Consider the following 16,116-nt stretch of genomic DNA (forward strand, 5'->3'; position numbering starts at 1 on the left):
GGTGCAGTGGTTCACACCTGCAATCCTGACACTTTGGGAGGCCCAGGCTAGTGAATTGCTTGAGCTCAGGAGTTCAAGACCAGCCTGGGCAACATAGAGAGACCCCATCTCTACAAAAAAAAGAAAAAAGAGTAAAGATGAGGGAAAAGGGAGTGAAATTAGCCACCTCACAATCCTCGTATGGCTATTCCCCTAGTGTTCTTGTCAATGTATAAACATGTTCATTGTTCATAATACTCAAGTAGTTAAAATCAAGGTATGGTAAAAAATTTTAATAAAATTGTTGATAGAGTAATTGTTTAAAATCTTTAAATAGGAACATTTAACTATAGTGTGTAATAGGGGAAAGGTGGCAGGGGTGCACGTGTAAGGGTACAGACAAGGTTTATGGGCGGTATGAAGGATCCAGAAGTTGGAGTGGGCTGAGAGGGCAAAAACTCTTTGGACAATACAAAGCCTTTTTTTAGGTATGATTAAAACAAGAACAAGAATCAGGAAGTGATCGGCCTGCTGCTTGGGCTCTTGCTGCAATATTATCAGAAAGCAGAACTACGCAGCTTCCTCCTTTTCCTCCAAGAATATGCCCCAGAGATGGCAGAAGGAGCCCAGCTGTGTGCAAGAAGGAATTAAAACCGCAGGATGAGGAGCTCTCTCAGGGCCTGCCACAGGCAAGGCCCAGGAAATCTCTGGCCGGACACATGGATGAAATAACTTGCAGTTGTGCTCAAAGAACTGCATTTGGTGACTTTTAAGAAATTGTGAAGAATATGAAAAGTATTGGAAAACTGGAAGCAGGCGGATGTTCCAGTGATGCTGACTTGGGAGTATCAGCATTTAGTAGGCAGCATCTGGGAAACAGAAGTCCTTGCACAGGACTTCTTAAGTGAGAGGAAGCAGAGCTTATGGAGACCCTGGGGGGAAAGTCACCAGAGAGGTGGGGTAATTGCCTGGGAGGGTAGTGGCTCAGCGCTGTCTCAGAGCCCTTTAGGTTGCAAACGACAGAAGTCCAACAGAAAATGGCTTCAGTAGAAAGTTAAGCAGGGAAATGGATTCTGAATAGGAACAAAGACCTGCTTCATTCCCTTGATAAGTTTCTAGACTCAGTAATTAAGTAAAAGCGAAGTGAAAGCATCCACTAATAGGCAGCCTGGTTGGTCTATTTTTCAAGAAATAAAACCTCACACAGAAAAACGATGGGTCCTATTTAGTGGTTCTTACACTCATCCAGGCACTAGGGCTCCTGAAAATCAGTCTGCTGTCCCAAATACTACACCATTTACAGATCTCTCTAAAATATTGAGATATGTAGTTTTTACCAAAAAATTACACTATATTTTCAATGTACAATATAAGATCACACCTACAGATGCTAGTGTTCATTTATTCAAATGATACTGATTTCAGGGTTGGGGCCAGCCATCACAGAAAATAGTCAACAGGTCACCACAGCTCTGAGTGACAGGGGCTGTGACACTAGATACACAGGGTGGTGGGGGCATAGGAGGGACCCCTCATTCAGGCTTGCGGGTTGGAAAAGGCCTCCCTGAGGATGCAGCCTAAAAGCTAAGCCCTGAGGAATGAGCAGAGAATTAGCTGCCCAAAGAGGGCCAGGGAGTGAGGGTGGAGGGGTGTCACCCATGCGGCCCCAGTTTCTGGGGTAACTGTGGGGAGTAGAACCTTTCACTGAGACGGGGATCGAAGAAGAGGAAGATGGGGCATGATGAAGTTTAGATTTAGACCTGTCATATTTGAGCGGACAAGGTGGTGATGTCCTGATGTCCTTTAGGGGTGAGATGTGGGTCTGGAGCTCAGGGGAATGAATATCTGGGCTGGTCTGTTGACTTGGGAGTGTCAGCATTTAGTAGCCAACATCTGGGAAATAGAAGTCTTTGGCAGGACTCTAAGTGAGAGGAAGCAGAGCTTGTGGAGACCCTACGGGGAAAGTCACCAGAGAGATGGGGTACCTGGGAGGGTAGTGGCTCAGTGCTGTCTCAGGGCTCTTTAGGTTGCAAGTGAAGAAATCCAACCGAAAATGGCTTCAATAAAAAGATACGAATGTTTTCATGAACCCCATCCGACCAGGATGTGCAAGCTTCAGACTTGGCCAAGGACTGCAGGAGACACCAGGACTCTGTCTGCCGGCTCCATGGCCCTCCTCATGTTGGCTTGCTTCTCAGGGGTGGGCAGGAGGCCACCTCCACTTCCAGCCTTGAATTCTCTAGCTCAGCAGCCCCAGTAAAAGTCTTAGGTTTGAGTCTCATTGGTTTGAGCTTGGCCATATGCCCATCCCTGAACCAGTCCCTAGGGGTAGGGGAATGAGAGGTGGGGAGTGGGGAGGTCAGCCCCAACCACATGACCTGAGAGCGGGGGAAGGCAGCTCCTGAGGATGCTGCTACCGAGAAAAGGGGATGTGAGGTGAGTAAAGCAACAATGACCCTCACAAAAGCCAGGAAGAGAGGTGGTGATCAGTAGTATCAGATGCTTCCAGGAAAAGGACGGAAACAGAACCAGTGGATTAGCCTTCAGGAGCCAGGTGACCTTGGCAAGAGGCATGCCTTTGAGTGGTGGTGACGGAAGCCAGATGGCAGTGGGTTGAGGAATGAGTGGGATGTGAGGCGTCACATTTCCAGCAGCTGGGCCTGGGGGAAGGAGGCTTGGGAGCAGGTATCAGGAGCATTTGGGTAAAGACAAGCACAACCTCAGCAGGATGAAAAGTGGACGGAAGGGAAGCCATAGAGAGGGAGCAGCTGGCATTTCAGAAGACACAGAGGAAACAAGACTTGGAGCAGAAGTCCTGAAGAGCAGGGCGGGGAGCTGCGGGCAGGCAGGGTGGTGGTGCTGGCAGCTGCAGTCTGGGCAATGTGGAGCCGCAGGCCAGCATCTGGGCCACTCATCACATCGTCCACCTGACAAGCAGCAATGGAGTATTTGGAGAAAGTTTAAAGGGGGAAGGCTTTTCCCGTCCTGATATTATCTTCCCTAACTCACGTTCAGAAGCTGACTTCTAAAAGGCGTTCAGTATACTTTTCAAAACCTTGAACCAGAAGGTTGTAGTTCTTTCTGCTCGTGGCTGTGCAGAATCACTGGGAGGCCATTTGACACTGATTCCAGGGCCCTATCTCAGACCTCTTAAGTCAAAATCTCTGTAGGTCAGGCTCTAAAAGCTGTTTTTGTTTTTCTAAACTGTCTCGCAGAGTAATTCTTATGCACCCTTCCCTAGGAAACATTTGGGAACTAGATGGAGGGATAGCCTCAGAGGGATAGCCTCAACCCAGAAAAGGGAGGCTAACTTTGCTGAACTTTCCATCTGTTCACATTTTTATCAGTGACTTTGATCAAGACATAGAAATCATGCTCACAAAACTGAGGATTATCTAATAAATGTAATAAATGGGATTCTTTTTTACTTAATATGATATGATGAGCATTTTCTTATGTCATTAAATAGTCTTCAAAAATAACTTAAGTGACTGTGTCATCATCTATAGTACAGGTTGGAACATTTAGGCTGTTTCTGTTTTTAGGCTGTTATACATAGTGTTGCAATGAACACAATGAACACTTTTGGCCATAAATCTTTGTATTTCTTTTTTTTTTTTCTTAGAATAGCCTAAGCATAAATTAGTGCCTCAATAAATACATATATAAGAGGCTGAGCGCATCAGCTTATACCTGTAATCCCACCACTTTAGGAGGCCAAGGTGGACAAATTGCTTGACTCCAGGAGTTTGAGATCAGCCTGGGCAACGTGGTGAAACCCCATCTCTACAAAAAAATGCAAAAATTAACCAGACATGGTGGTGCCTGTCTGTAGTCCTAGTTACCTGAAAAGCTGAGGTGGGAGGATCACTTGAGCCCAGGTGGTCGAACTTCAGTCTGGGTAACAGAGTAAGACTTTGTCTCAAAAAAAAAAAAAGTATATATATCTATATAGATATATAGATATATAGATATATACACACACATACACACACACACACACACACACACACACACACACACACATATATATATTTTTTTCAGGCTTGTATATATTCCTAAATCTATGTATCTAGGAAAATTTTAGGAAAGTTATTCCAAATTAGACACCAGAAATATAGGGATCACCATTTCACCAAACTGCCAGCAAAACTAATTAAAATTAATTTGATAGGAAAAAAAACCTTTTTAACACAGGGTCTTATTCTGTTGACAAGGCTGGAGTGCAGTGATACCATCATAGCTCAGTGTAGCCTCAAACTTCTGGGCTCAAGCAATCCTCCCGCATCAGCCTCTGGAGTAGCTGGGACTACAGATACATTGCACCACCATACCCACCAATTCTTTTATTTTTTTTTTTGAGACGGAGTTTCGCTCTTGTTACCCAGGCTGGAGTGCAATGGCGCGATCTCGGCTCACCGCAACGTCCGCCTCCTGGGCTCAGGCAATTCTCCTGCCTCGGCCTCCTAAGTAGCTGGGATTACAGGCACGCGTCACCACGCCCAGCTAGTTTTTTGTATTTTTAGTAGAGACGGGGTTTCACCATGTTGACCAGGATGGTCTCGATCTCTCGACCTCGTGATCCACCTGCCTCAGCCTCCCAAAGTGCTGGGATTACAGGCTTGAGCCACCGCGCCTGGCTAATTCTTTTATTTTTTGTAGAGATGGGGTCTCGCTGCACTGTCTAGGCTGGTCCCAAACTCCTGGGTTCAAGTGATCCTCACGCCTTGGCTTCCCAAAGTGCTGGGATTATAGGCGTGAGCCATGGGACACTCAACAGAAAAGAATTTAAGCTGGTTATTCTAGTAAAAATTTAAAAAAAGAATTATTTTAATTTGCTTATTTCTTACCAATGACATTGAACTTATAAAATATAATATAGTTGTCATTCATATTACTTTGTGAATTGTCTGTGAACTTTGTCCAATTTTCATTTGAAGTATTGGTCTTGTTCTTATAAATAAATTTAAATGTTTTTCTCAATAACAGATATCAATTTTTTGTCACAGTTGTAAAAGTTTTTTTGTTTTTCTAGTTTTTTTTTTTTTTTTTTTTTTTTTTTTGAGACAGAGTCTCACTGTGTCACCAGGTGCCAGGCTGGAGTGCAGTGGCTCGATCTCGGCTCATTGCAACCTCTGCCTCCCAGGTTCAAGCAATTCTCCTGCCTCAGCCTCCTGAGTAGCTCGGACTATAGGCGTGTGCCACCACACCCAGCTAATTTATGTGTTTTTAGTAGAGATAGGGTTTCACCATGTTGGCCAGAATGGTCTTGATCTCTTGATCTCGTGATCCACCCGCCTCAGCCTCCCAAAGTGCTGGGATTACAGGCATGAGCCACCGCACCCGGCTGTTTTTCTAGTTTTAAATTTGCCTTGTAATTTTTGTATTAATTTTTTCACGTAGGTATATGTAATATTTGTGATCAAATCTAACAATTAGTCCTCTTTCATAATGTCTTTTTTTTTTTTTTGGTTAGAAAAAAATCCTTGTTTATCTTAAGACTCAGGAAATGTTCACTCATATTCTTTTTTTTTTTTTTTTTTTGAGACAGAGTCTCACTCTCACCCAGGCTGGAGTACAGGAGTACTTTCTCGGCTCACTGCAACCTCCACCTTCCATTTCAAGCGATTCTCATGCCTCAGCCTCCCAAGTAGCTGGGATTACAGGCATGAGCCACCATGCCTGGCTAATTTTTGTATTTTTTTAGTAGAGGCAGGGTTTCACCATGTTAACCAGACTGGTCTCAAACTCTTGACCTCAAGTGATCCGCCCGCCTTGGCCTCCCAAAGTGCTGGGATTACAGACGTGAGCCACCATGCTCTTCCTGTTTTAAAAATAGGCTTACTTTTTAAATATGTAACTTTTTAACCCACCTGAAAGTAAAGTCTGTCTCAATTATATTTGTTGTGGGTTTTTTTTTTTTTGGTCTTTTGTCATTTTCTAACACTATTATTAATAATTCTACCTTTTCCTGCTATCACATGAGGCATCCTCATATTCTAAGTTATTAAATACTATATTGGGTCTGTTAGGACCTTTGTCTCATCATTCTGTTTGTAAATTGTTATGCCAGTACCATAACATCTTAAATATTGTCCCTTTGAAATATTTTTTCATAAGTTTAGCTCAAGACCCTTCTGCGCTCCTTACTCTTTATTTTCCACATGCTGTCAGTCCTCATTTTCTATCATTCTTTGAGAAGAACTTTCTTAGTTAGGTTCTTCAAAACAAAAAAATTCCCACTGGGATCCGTTTGTACTGGAACTGCATTCTGTCTCTAAGTTACATTTTTGTATTTGCTCTTCCCAAGCAGCAGCTCAGCATCGCTTTGACTCAGACGTTTTTTTACGTGCTTTGTAAAAGTGATTCATTTACCCATTCAGGTCCTATAGAGGTCTTATTATTAATGTATTAGGTATTTTATACTCTGTTGCTCTTGTGAATGGACTTTTTATTTCTTTTATATTTGTTGGTGGGGCATTGCTGATACATAAGGAAGCTACTGAGCTGTGCATTTTTGTTTTGTATCTGGTCATTTGACTCAAGAAGTTATTTTGACAGCTTTTCAGTAGATTCTCTTAGGTTTTCTAGATAGATAGCTGTATCAGTTATATTCGTGATTACTTTGTCTCCCCTTCTGTTCCATATTTCATATTACCAGAAAGTAGGCATTCATATCAAGCTTCTAATCTTAATGATACGGCCTTCGTTATTTCACCTTAAGAGATCCTGTCAGCTGGTGGCTTCTTATCTATAAATTAATTGCATTAAGAAATTTTCTGTTACTAGTTTTAGAAGGATTTCATTTAAGTGATTCTATTTGGGGAAAAATAGAATGGATATTGAGTTTGTTAGATGCTTTTTAGCCTTTTCCATTAACCTATGTGCCGTGGAATGCAGTTGTGGGAGATTATTCGTAAGTGTTCAAAGAAAATAAAAGGGTTCCATAGTCAAGTAACTTTGGGAAATGCTGTGTTCTATAAGCTCCTCATGATAATTTACAGTGCTCCCAGATCAAAGAGTTTACAAGCTGAAGTCTGTTGTCAGATTCCTAAATTACAAGTCACAACATCAGAAACACTCAGTAAGTATTCATTGCATGAGCCAATGAAGGACTGGAAAAACAAATAGGACTATAAGAGACTGATTTGATTCCAGCAAATTTCCCCTCCCTTTCTTTCACCCTCCTCCCAAAACAGCACGGAAGGTGGGGTGAAGCAGCTTACAGGTAATGGCAGTAGGTAAACAGCAGTGTGCTTTCAAGCACATCTCAGCCCAGAATAGTGTAAATCCCATCCATGGCTGGAGAAATAGCCTGACATGCGAATGGTTTTACGCAACAAATTCCAGCTTCTTGCTTCAGTGGCCTAATGTCCATTCCCTTAGTAGGCACAGCAGTTTCAAAGGTGACATCTGAACAAACAATCCTAGTGATAACATGTCAATGATTTAACTAAAGGAAAAGTGAAAATAAAACTTGGTTTTCACACTTAAAATTTAAGTGAAGATCAGCCTAACTTAGTTTTTCAGTAATTCAGAGGAGACTTACTTTAAGTAGATGAGATGTTTGTTGAGGGATGTTTACCTCAGCATTATTTATAACAGCAAAAAATGGAAAGCTACTTAAATGCCTAACAGTTAGGACATAGCAAAATAAACTGATACATATTCAACTTAGAATAGTATGCAGCCATTAAAAATTTCATGTTTTCAAAGAATTTTTAATGGCACGAGGAAAAACTAATGGTGAAAAATCAAGATGCAAAATTATTTAACTTTAATCTCAGTTTTATAAAGGAAAATTACATTTACTGAATAATGCCTGGATGGAAATACATCCAAATGTTAAAAGCAGTCATTACCCTGTGTTAATGTGGTCTCCTGTAAGCTACTTAACTTGGCTATAAGCAGTTTTCTCCTCTGTAAACTAGGGATAAAAATACCTGCTCCATAGGCAGTGAGGATGAAATAAGCTGAATGCATTACAAACTGTACAGTACCGTTTCAGAGTAATCTGTCATTTGTTAGTATCTAGAAGTAGTGGTAGTGCAGGTCGTACTGTTTTGCTAGAATATATTTATTTAACTTGGCCTATCTTATGAGACTTTGGAAGTAATAAATGCTTGATTCTCCCACTTATTTTTCCTGGTATGAAACATGAGCATAGATTAAACAATAGAAACTGCTCTTTTTTTTTTTTTTTTTTTTTTTGAGATGGAGTCTCATTCTATCACCCAGGCTGGAGTGCAGTGGCTCAATTTTGGCTCACTGCAACCTCCGCCTCCCAGGTTCAAGCAATTCTCCTGCCTCAGCCTCCTGAGTAGCTGGGATTACAGGCGGCCCCGCACCACCACACCCGGCTAATTTTTGTGTTTTTAGTAGAGACAGATTTTCACGTGTTGTCCAGGCTGGTCTTGAACTCCAGACCTCAGGTGATCTGCCTGCCTCAGCCTCTTAAAGTGTCAGGATTACAGGTGTGAGCCACCGCACCTGGCCAGAAACTGCTCTTAAAATATCTTTCCAGGGCTGGGCGCCGGGGCTCACGCCTGTGATCCCAGCACTTTGGGAGGCCGAGGCAGGTGGATCACATGGTCAAGAGATCGAGACCATCCTGGTCAACATGGTGAAACTCCGTCTCTACTAAAAATACAAAAAATTAGCTAGGCATGGTTGTGCGTGCCTGTAATCCCAGCTACTCAGGAGGCTGAGGCAGGAGAATTGCCTGAACCCAGGAGGCGGAGGTTGCGGTGAGCCGAGATGACGCCATTGCACTCCAGCCTGGGTAACAAGAGCGAAACTCCGTCTCAAAAAAAAAAAAAAAAAAAAACTTTCCAGGCTCAAATCAAATCAGAGTAGAAGTACCCACCCTTCCTTTTCATCCCTCTCCTAGTGAAATAGTGGATCAAGTAAGTATTATCAAGAAAAATATATTACATGAAATTTTCCAACACTTATTTTAAAAATGTTTCAGGCAATAGCAATGAATTGAACCCCCAGGCTCCATAAACAGACGCCAAGGTATGCACAAACATATTTTAAGATCCTGTTTATCATCATACGAACCATTTCTTTAGATTTGGCTTGAGAATTTAAAAATAATGCTCATACAGCACTCAAAATGTATGTGCTATATTATTTTTTAAATCCTACGTTTGTGTATTTGTTATGATTCACAGGACATGTTCCTGTAAACACTCCCAGTGGAACCTGACTCTCAGGCTTTGATTTAGGGTGGGTGGTGTCCTCATAGGACGAGCAAGAAATCCTTCATCTTAATAAACCACTTAACCTATTTGAGCCTTAATTTCCTCATCTGTAAAATAGGTATAGAAATAGTACCTGCCCATAAAGTAATTAGGATGAAATGAGAATATTTACATGAAGACTTTAGCACGTAACAAGTCTTCAAATGTTAGTTCTATTTCTTTAAAGTATAAGGCTTTGCCCACTACTCCAGGCACCTGTGTGACAGTCAAAATCCAGAGAATGCAGGATGAATATCCAGGGGAATCAAAGTTCGAATATTGTGCCATTTAGATTTGTTTGGTTTTTATTCATTCTTAGGCTCATCTTTGAGAAGATGGTGCTTGGACATGTTGAGAGTATCTCTGTTTTCAGTATCTCGAGAGTTTTTTCTTCCCCTTGTCATGAATGACATTCACTTCTTTTTTTATTTTTTATTTTTTGAATTGGAGTTTTGCTCTTGTTGCCCAGGCTGGAGTGCAGTGGCGCATCTCAGCTCACCGCAACCTCTGCCTCCCAGATTCAGGCAATTCTCCTGCCTCAGCCTCCCAAGTAGCTGGGATTAGGCATGTACCACCATGCCTGGCTAATTTTGTATTTTTAGTAGGGACAGGGTTTTTCCATGTTGGTCCAGCTGGTCTCAAACTCCCGATCTCAAATGATCCACTTGCCTCAGCCTTCCAAAGTGCTGGGATTACAGGCGTGAGCCACTGCACCTGGCTGATACTCACTTCTATGAAGTTAAAGAAATAAAATCTAGTCTAAGCAATAGAAAAAACAAAGACACCACCCATATATACTCTTGCGTCAAAGTAGCTCTGTGAGCTTAGGCTGAAGCGCTGGCAGCCAGCGTGCCCTAAAGCCACTCGGATGAGTGAACTGGGGACCTCATCGGACCGGGACAAGGGGATGTCAGGTCTCCTGTCCACCCCACCATCCCTTCCGCCCAGCAGCTTGGAATCCAAATGTCTGTACCTTTTTATGTGGATGACTTGGCTCGAGAACCTTGGAGCCATCATTGCTGGAATTGGCAGGCCCCTCCCAGAACACAGGAAAAGGGGAGCAAAGTGGAGCCAAGGACAAAAATCAAGTCTCCAAAGCACAGGATGCCTGTGGAGCGGCTAATCAGCTCTGAATCACAGTGGTCTTCCTGTGTCCTCTTGTTCCTTGAATTGTTGTTGCTGCAGATAACACTGGAGTCCCTGAACCTCATTGCTCTGGGAAGGCCTCTGAGGCACTCCCCCGAGAAATTCTAACACAGTTGATCAGCCTGTCCCGTGCGGCTATGTGATTGACCCATTTGTGCGCATTGCACCTCAGCATCAGCTCCGATTCTTCCCTTCCAGCTCTCTTGTGAGTGGATCCATCACTTCATTCTCCCTCTTTCCATGTCAGGCACTTGGTGTCTTGGTTGTTCCAAGTTCCCTCACTGCACTGACACGTACCTGCCTACCCAGCAGTGCAACATAAATGCGTCTGAGTTTCAGCAATCCCCCGATGAAAAATGTCTTCAGGACAATAGCTTAGAGTGTCTTATGCCAACTCAGGGGTCTGCCAGGCCCTGCTTAGAGCACCAGGGAGCTGGGGGCAATGTGGGACCCCACAGTGATGGTGCTGTGCCTGGTGTAAGAGCAGAAGCCTGGGGCCAGGAGAAAGGGGCTGCAGGTTCTGGGTCCTGTGTGGCCACCCTGTGTGATTACTCGTGAGTTCAACCAGCAACAAGCCACGTTCCTGCGTTAACCTTCAGTCTTGTCACTTGTAAAAATAAGAGGCTGAATCAAGTCATTCCTGCCAGACTGCCAAGTTCTAGTACTGAGTATATAGACCATGTCCTGCAGGAAATAACCACCCAAGAGAGGAGAGGAAATGGCTTCAAATAACACCAGCATGACCTGTTAGAGGTCAAGCTCTGCAAGACCCCAATTTTAGATTGTTATTTATTTATTTATTTATTTAGAGACAGGGTTTCACTCTGTCACCCAGGCAGTAGTGCAGTGACATGATCACAGCTCATTGCAGCCTCAACCTCCCTGAGCTTGAGCGATCCTCCCACCTCAGCATCTTAAGTAGTTGGGACTATAGGTGTACACCACCACACCTGGCTAATTTTTGTATTTTTTTTGTAGAGATGGGGTTTCTTCATGTTGCCCAGGCTAGTCTCAAACTCCTCACACTGCGACCTCTCAAGCTGGGATTATAGGCATGAGCCACCACTCCCAGCAAGACCCTCATTTTAAAGGCTTCTAACACATGGTGCCAAATTGCTTTTTTTTTTTTTTTTTTTTTTTTTTGAGGTGGAGTCTTGCTTTGTCACCCAGGCTGTAGTGCAGTGGCAGGATCTCGGTTCACTGCAACCTCTGCCTCCCAGGTTTAAGCAGTTCTCTGCTTCAGCCTCCCAAGTAGCTGGGATTACAGGTACCTGCCACCACCCCCTGCTAATTTTTGTATTTTTAGTAGAGATGGGGTTTCACCATCTTGGCCAGGCTGGTCTTGAACTCCTGACCTCGTGATCCACCTGCCTCACCTTCCAAAGTCCTGGGATTACAGGCGTGAGCCACTGTACCTGGCCCGTCAAATTGCTTTTTAGTGAAGTTAGAGCAGCTTATTCTCCCACCAACATACATAAGGGTGTTTATTTCACAGGACCCTTGCCAGCATTGATGATTCTGAGTTTTTAAAAATTTGTTAATATGCAGTGTCATTACTGGTATGTCTTTGATAGTGAAGTTGAACACTGAGTGTTAACTTTGTATTACCAAAGTATTACTAAACAAATTGATAATGCAAAAAATAATTTGTTAAAGTTCTGTCTGGTAGGGTTGCTACTTAGGAAACTAGCTTCTTTTACAATATAAACTTGGAAGTAGGAAACATCTGCTCTTCTTTAAACAATTTTTTCATTTCTATTTTTCCTTGAAACCTCTGTTATTTCAAAAGTAGTGGGATTTCCTGTACTTGTATAGAAACGAAACATCAGAAAGTAATTGAGGCACTCCTCGACCGTGATGGCTGACTTCAGCAGCTGTGCCGTGGGAGCGATTGTCCGTGTGCTCACCTCCCTGTCTGGAGTCTGGAGGGCCTCCTCCTGGCCAGGCTTGGTGAAGGTACCAAGAAGGGGCATGTTGCCACGAGCCACACAAGGTGGAGCTCCACACGGAACTCTTCCCCCAAGAGGACATGCTGCAGTTCTCATCTGATATGTTGCTTTTATCAGTGAACGTGACCCTTTTGTAGGCCGTCTCGGCCAGCCCACCACTGCTGTTAGCGCTGATTCTGTAGAAAAGTGCCTGTCAAGCTTCAAACCCACTCCTGCACCTCACATTTTTGTGAATGGAGAACCACGTGTGCAGGGAGCTGGTGACACTGGCTGCTGTTCTCCCGAGCCCCTCTCCCTAGCAGGCTCCCTTCCCTCCTTCAGTGTCTCCTGCAGCCTCCAGGCGTAGCCTCCTCCAGGCCACAGGGCGTAAAAATCAGACTGGACGGTGAGGGGAGGCAAGTGTGTGATCTGGCTTTGAATTCCAGCCTCGGTGCTGAATGACTACACACTTGAGATCCCAGCGGAGATGTAAAACCTGAATTCCACATTCATGTGGGTATATGGAGTCCACATGCTCTAGATACACTCCACAGAGGCTGGAGTGTCACAGAGGAGGCCATGCCCTCCCAGTAGCTTTTACCAGTATTTCTCAGATTCATGTGGAATGTATAAGAACTGATCAACATGAACATTTCTAGTCTATTAGGGACAAAAAGGTTTGTTTTTGTTTGTTTGTTTGTTTTTGAGACGGAGCCCAGGTTGGAGTGCAGTAGGGTGATTTCCACTCACCACAACCTCTGCTTGCTGGGTTCAAGCAATTCTCCTGCCTCAGCCTCCAGAGTAGCTTGGATTACAGGCGTGCGCCACCACAGCCAGCTAATTTTTTGTATTTCTAGTAGAGACAGGATTTCACCATGTTGGCCAGGTTGATCTCGAACTCCTAACTTCAGCCTTGGCCTCCCAAAGTGCTAGGATTACCTGCTTGAGCCACCGTGCCCAGCTGACACAAAGGTTTTGATTGAGAAACTTTTGAAGATTTAAAAAATTAAATCTGAACACATTTTGAAACAGTAGCACCTCCTGAGCCCAACTTTCCTCCAGGGAGAGTGGGGAGAGCTGGCCCTTATCATCAGGGTGGCCAGAGGACTTCAGGGAGCTAATGTGGAGAGCTCTTCCCCTCAGGTGAGAGCAAGCGGGGTCCTCGTGCCTCATGCCCGCTGCCACACCTTGGAATGATCCCCTGAACTTTGCTTTGCTCTTCACCCCAAGTAAACCACTAGCTCAAGGCCATTTCTAAAGATGGTGCAAGTTCTGGAATCCGACTGTTTGCGTTCCATTTCCACTCGAACGTCCACTGTGTGACCTGGGGCAAGCCGCTTGGCCTCTCTGATGCCTCAGTTTTCCCATCTGTAAATAAAATGAAGATAATGTCATCATCCACCTCAGAGCATGAAGTGAAACAATATAGAAGGCTCGGTGCCATACCAGGAATATAGCAAACACTCAGCAAATGCTGCATGCTATTAGCAGATATTTTTTTCTCTAAATTTAGAGATAAAAGATATCATCAGATAGAGTTACTCTAAATTTAGAAGACATCTTTTAATGGTGTATCTATTCTGGGATGCCGCAACTTCACAGAAACGTAGAAACTTTGGATGAAGTTAAAACTAGCAATGACATCAATTAAAGGTTTAGAATATAGCCCATTAAGATTGCTAAACAATTTCAGTTTTAGGCCAGGTGTGGTGGTTCATGCCTGTAATCCCAGCTCTTTGGGAGGCCAAAGTGAGTGGATGGCTTGGGGCCAGGCATTCAAGACCAGCCTGGGCAACATGTGAAACCCTATTTCTACAAAAAATTAGCCAGGCGTGGTGGTGTGTGCCTGTAGTCCCAGCTATTTGGGAGGCTGAGATAGGATGATTGTTTGAGCCCAGATTGTACCACTGCATGCCAGCCTGGGCAACAGAGCAAGACCCTGTCTTAAAAAAAAAAAAAAAAAAATCAGTTTTGTTTACATGGAAAACATAGATCTAAGTGGTGGCTTAATTTATCATTCTTATCAAGATGGAAAAAATGTGTTTGGCATTTGATAGCATTTGGCACTTTTTTTAAAAATTCATTTTTTTCTAATAGCTAGCACAGAGAAGAAGCTTTTGGTGCTTTCTGTCTATCCCTGGAAATAGTCACAGATTGTGGGCTTACATTGGATGGGTCAGCACTTTTTAGAAACAATAGTGTGGGACCAAACAGATTGTTAGTTGCGGGAGTGGAGAGCTACAGAAAGCCGTGCGGGTTTTTGCCTTAAGCCCCTTCAAGGCTTTTAAGGCAAAGGTCACCTTCCAGGCATGGTTGGGACATGGCTCTACCCTCATCACCTCAGACACCTTGCAGGGCCCATAAACAAGCAATTGCAGCACACTTGGCGAGCACCATGCTGGCAGCAGCCACGGGGTGCCCAGGGACCACAGAAGAGGCATCCCCACATGCAGGTCAGGGAGGCTCCCCTAACGGGGCTGAGCCTGAGCAGAGCTTCCAGGAGGCACAGGGCTTGCGCCATACGCTACTCTTGGGGTAGCGTCTGTTGCATCAACAGAAATGCAAACGAGGATTGCTGTACTTTTCTTGGGGCTTATGTTTCTACGTTTTTAAATGATTGTGTAAAACATTGGTAATCCCAGGCAGCTTTCTGGCCTCTGCCAAGATGCTAAGCTTTCTCTTCTTCTTCCCTCTCCCAGATACCTACTGGAGCAGGATTTCCCAGGCATGAGGATTGGCCCGGAGCCCACCACTGACTCCTTCATCGCCGTGATGTATGGAGAGAATGAGGGCAGCACCCCAGGGAATGCTTTAGTCGTGGACCCCAAAAAGCCATTTAGAAAACTCAGTCGCTTTGGAAATGCTTTCCTGAATCGGTAAGGACCAGCAAGCTGCCATCTTTGGTCAGGCTGTTTAAACGTTTTCTTTGAATTACTGGCAGTTACATATGAAGGTTCAAGCACAGAATAGAGTGTCTGCTCTAGAAGTCATAGAAAATATGTTCATCGTATAAAGATATTTGAAAGACTGTCATAGGAAATGATCATTTATGCCTATTCTGGGTAACTTGGGAGGACAGAGCTAAGGCCCAGGATTGGACAATAAGGCCGCACAGGGCCAGGCGCATGGCTCAGGCCAGCAATCCAGCACTTTGGGAGGCCAGGACAAGAGGATTGTTTGAAGCCAGGAGTTTGAGACCAGCTTGGGCAACAAAGTGAGACCCTGTCTCTGCAAAATATTTAAAAAGTTAAAAAAATAAAAAGGCTATACAATATAAGGAACAAATTTCTAATAATTTGAGCTGCACAGAAATGGATTAGGTTACCTCGTGAGGCAGTGAGCTCCCTGTTAGCAGCTGTGTTAAGCGCTGGCCAGACAGCCTCCTCTCAGGCATGGTGCACTGGGCCTCTGCAGTCAGAGAGCTTCGCCCAGAGGACCTTAGGCTTCACCTGACACTCGGGTTTCATCTGCTGACTCTGGGACAGGTCCCCTCACCTCCCTGCCTGTCCCTTTTTCTTCTCACTCCCAGCTGTGAGTTGTTTCCTTAATCATTAGAGCAGGGCTGAGGAAACAGACTGAAAAACACAAAAAGCTGATTATGTTATGTGGTTTTGTTTTTTTGTTTGTTTGTTTGGTTGGTTGGTTGGTTTTTTGAGTGGGAGATAGAGTCTCACTCTGTCTCCCAGGCTGGAGTGCAGTGGTGTGATCTCTGCTCACTGCAACCTCTACCTCCCGGGTTCAAGCAATTCTCCTGCCTCAGCCTCTCAAGTAGCTGGTATTACAGGCACGTGCCAGCTAATATTTGCATTTTTAGTAGA

The 16,116-nt window shown here is 44.1% G+C and overlaps 1 protein-coding gene across 1 annotated transcript in view; it reads left to right on the top strand.

Moving 5' to 3' along the window:
* The window catches only part of EHD4 (EH domain containing 4), an 81,818-nt gene that overhangs the window by 6,535 nt on the left and 59,167 nt on the right, over positions 1-16,116 (top strand). The window contains exon 2 of the mRNA XM_003935683.3: positions 14,998-15,174. Coding sequence (XP_003935732.1) covers positions 14,998-15,174 — 177 coding nt within the window. The remainder of the gene's footprint in view (positions 1-14,997; positions 15,175-16,116) is intronic.

This window comes from Saimiri boliviensis, chromosome 2 (genome assembly GCF_048565385.1).
Source record: "Saimiri boliviensis isolate mSaiBol1 chromosome 2, mSaiBol1.pri, whole genome shotgun sequence".
NCBI lineage: Eukaryota > Metazoa > Chordata > Mammalia > Primates > Cebidae > Saimiri > Saimiri boliviensis.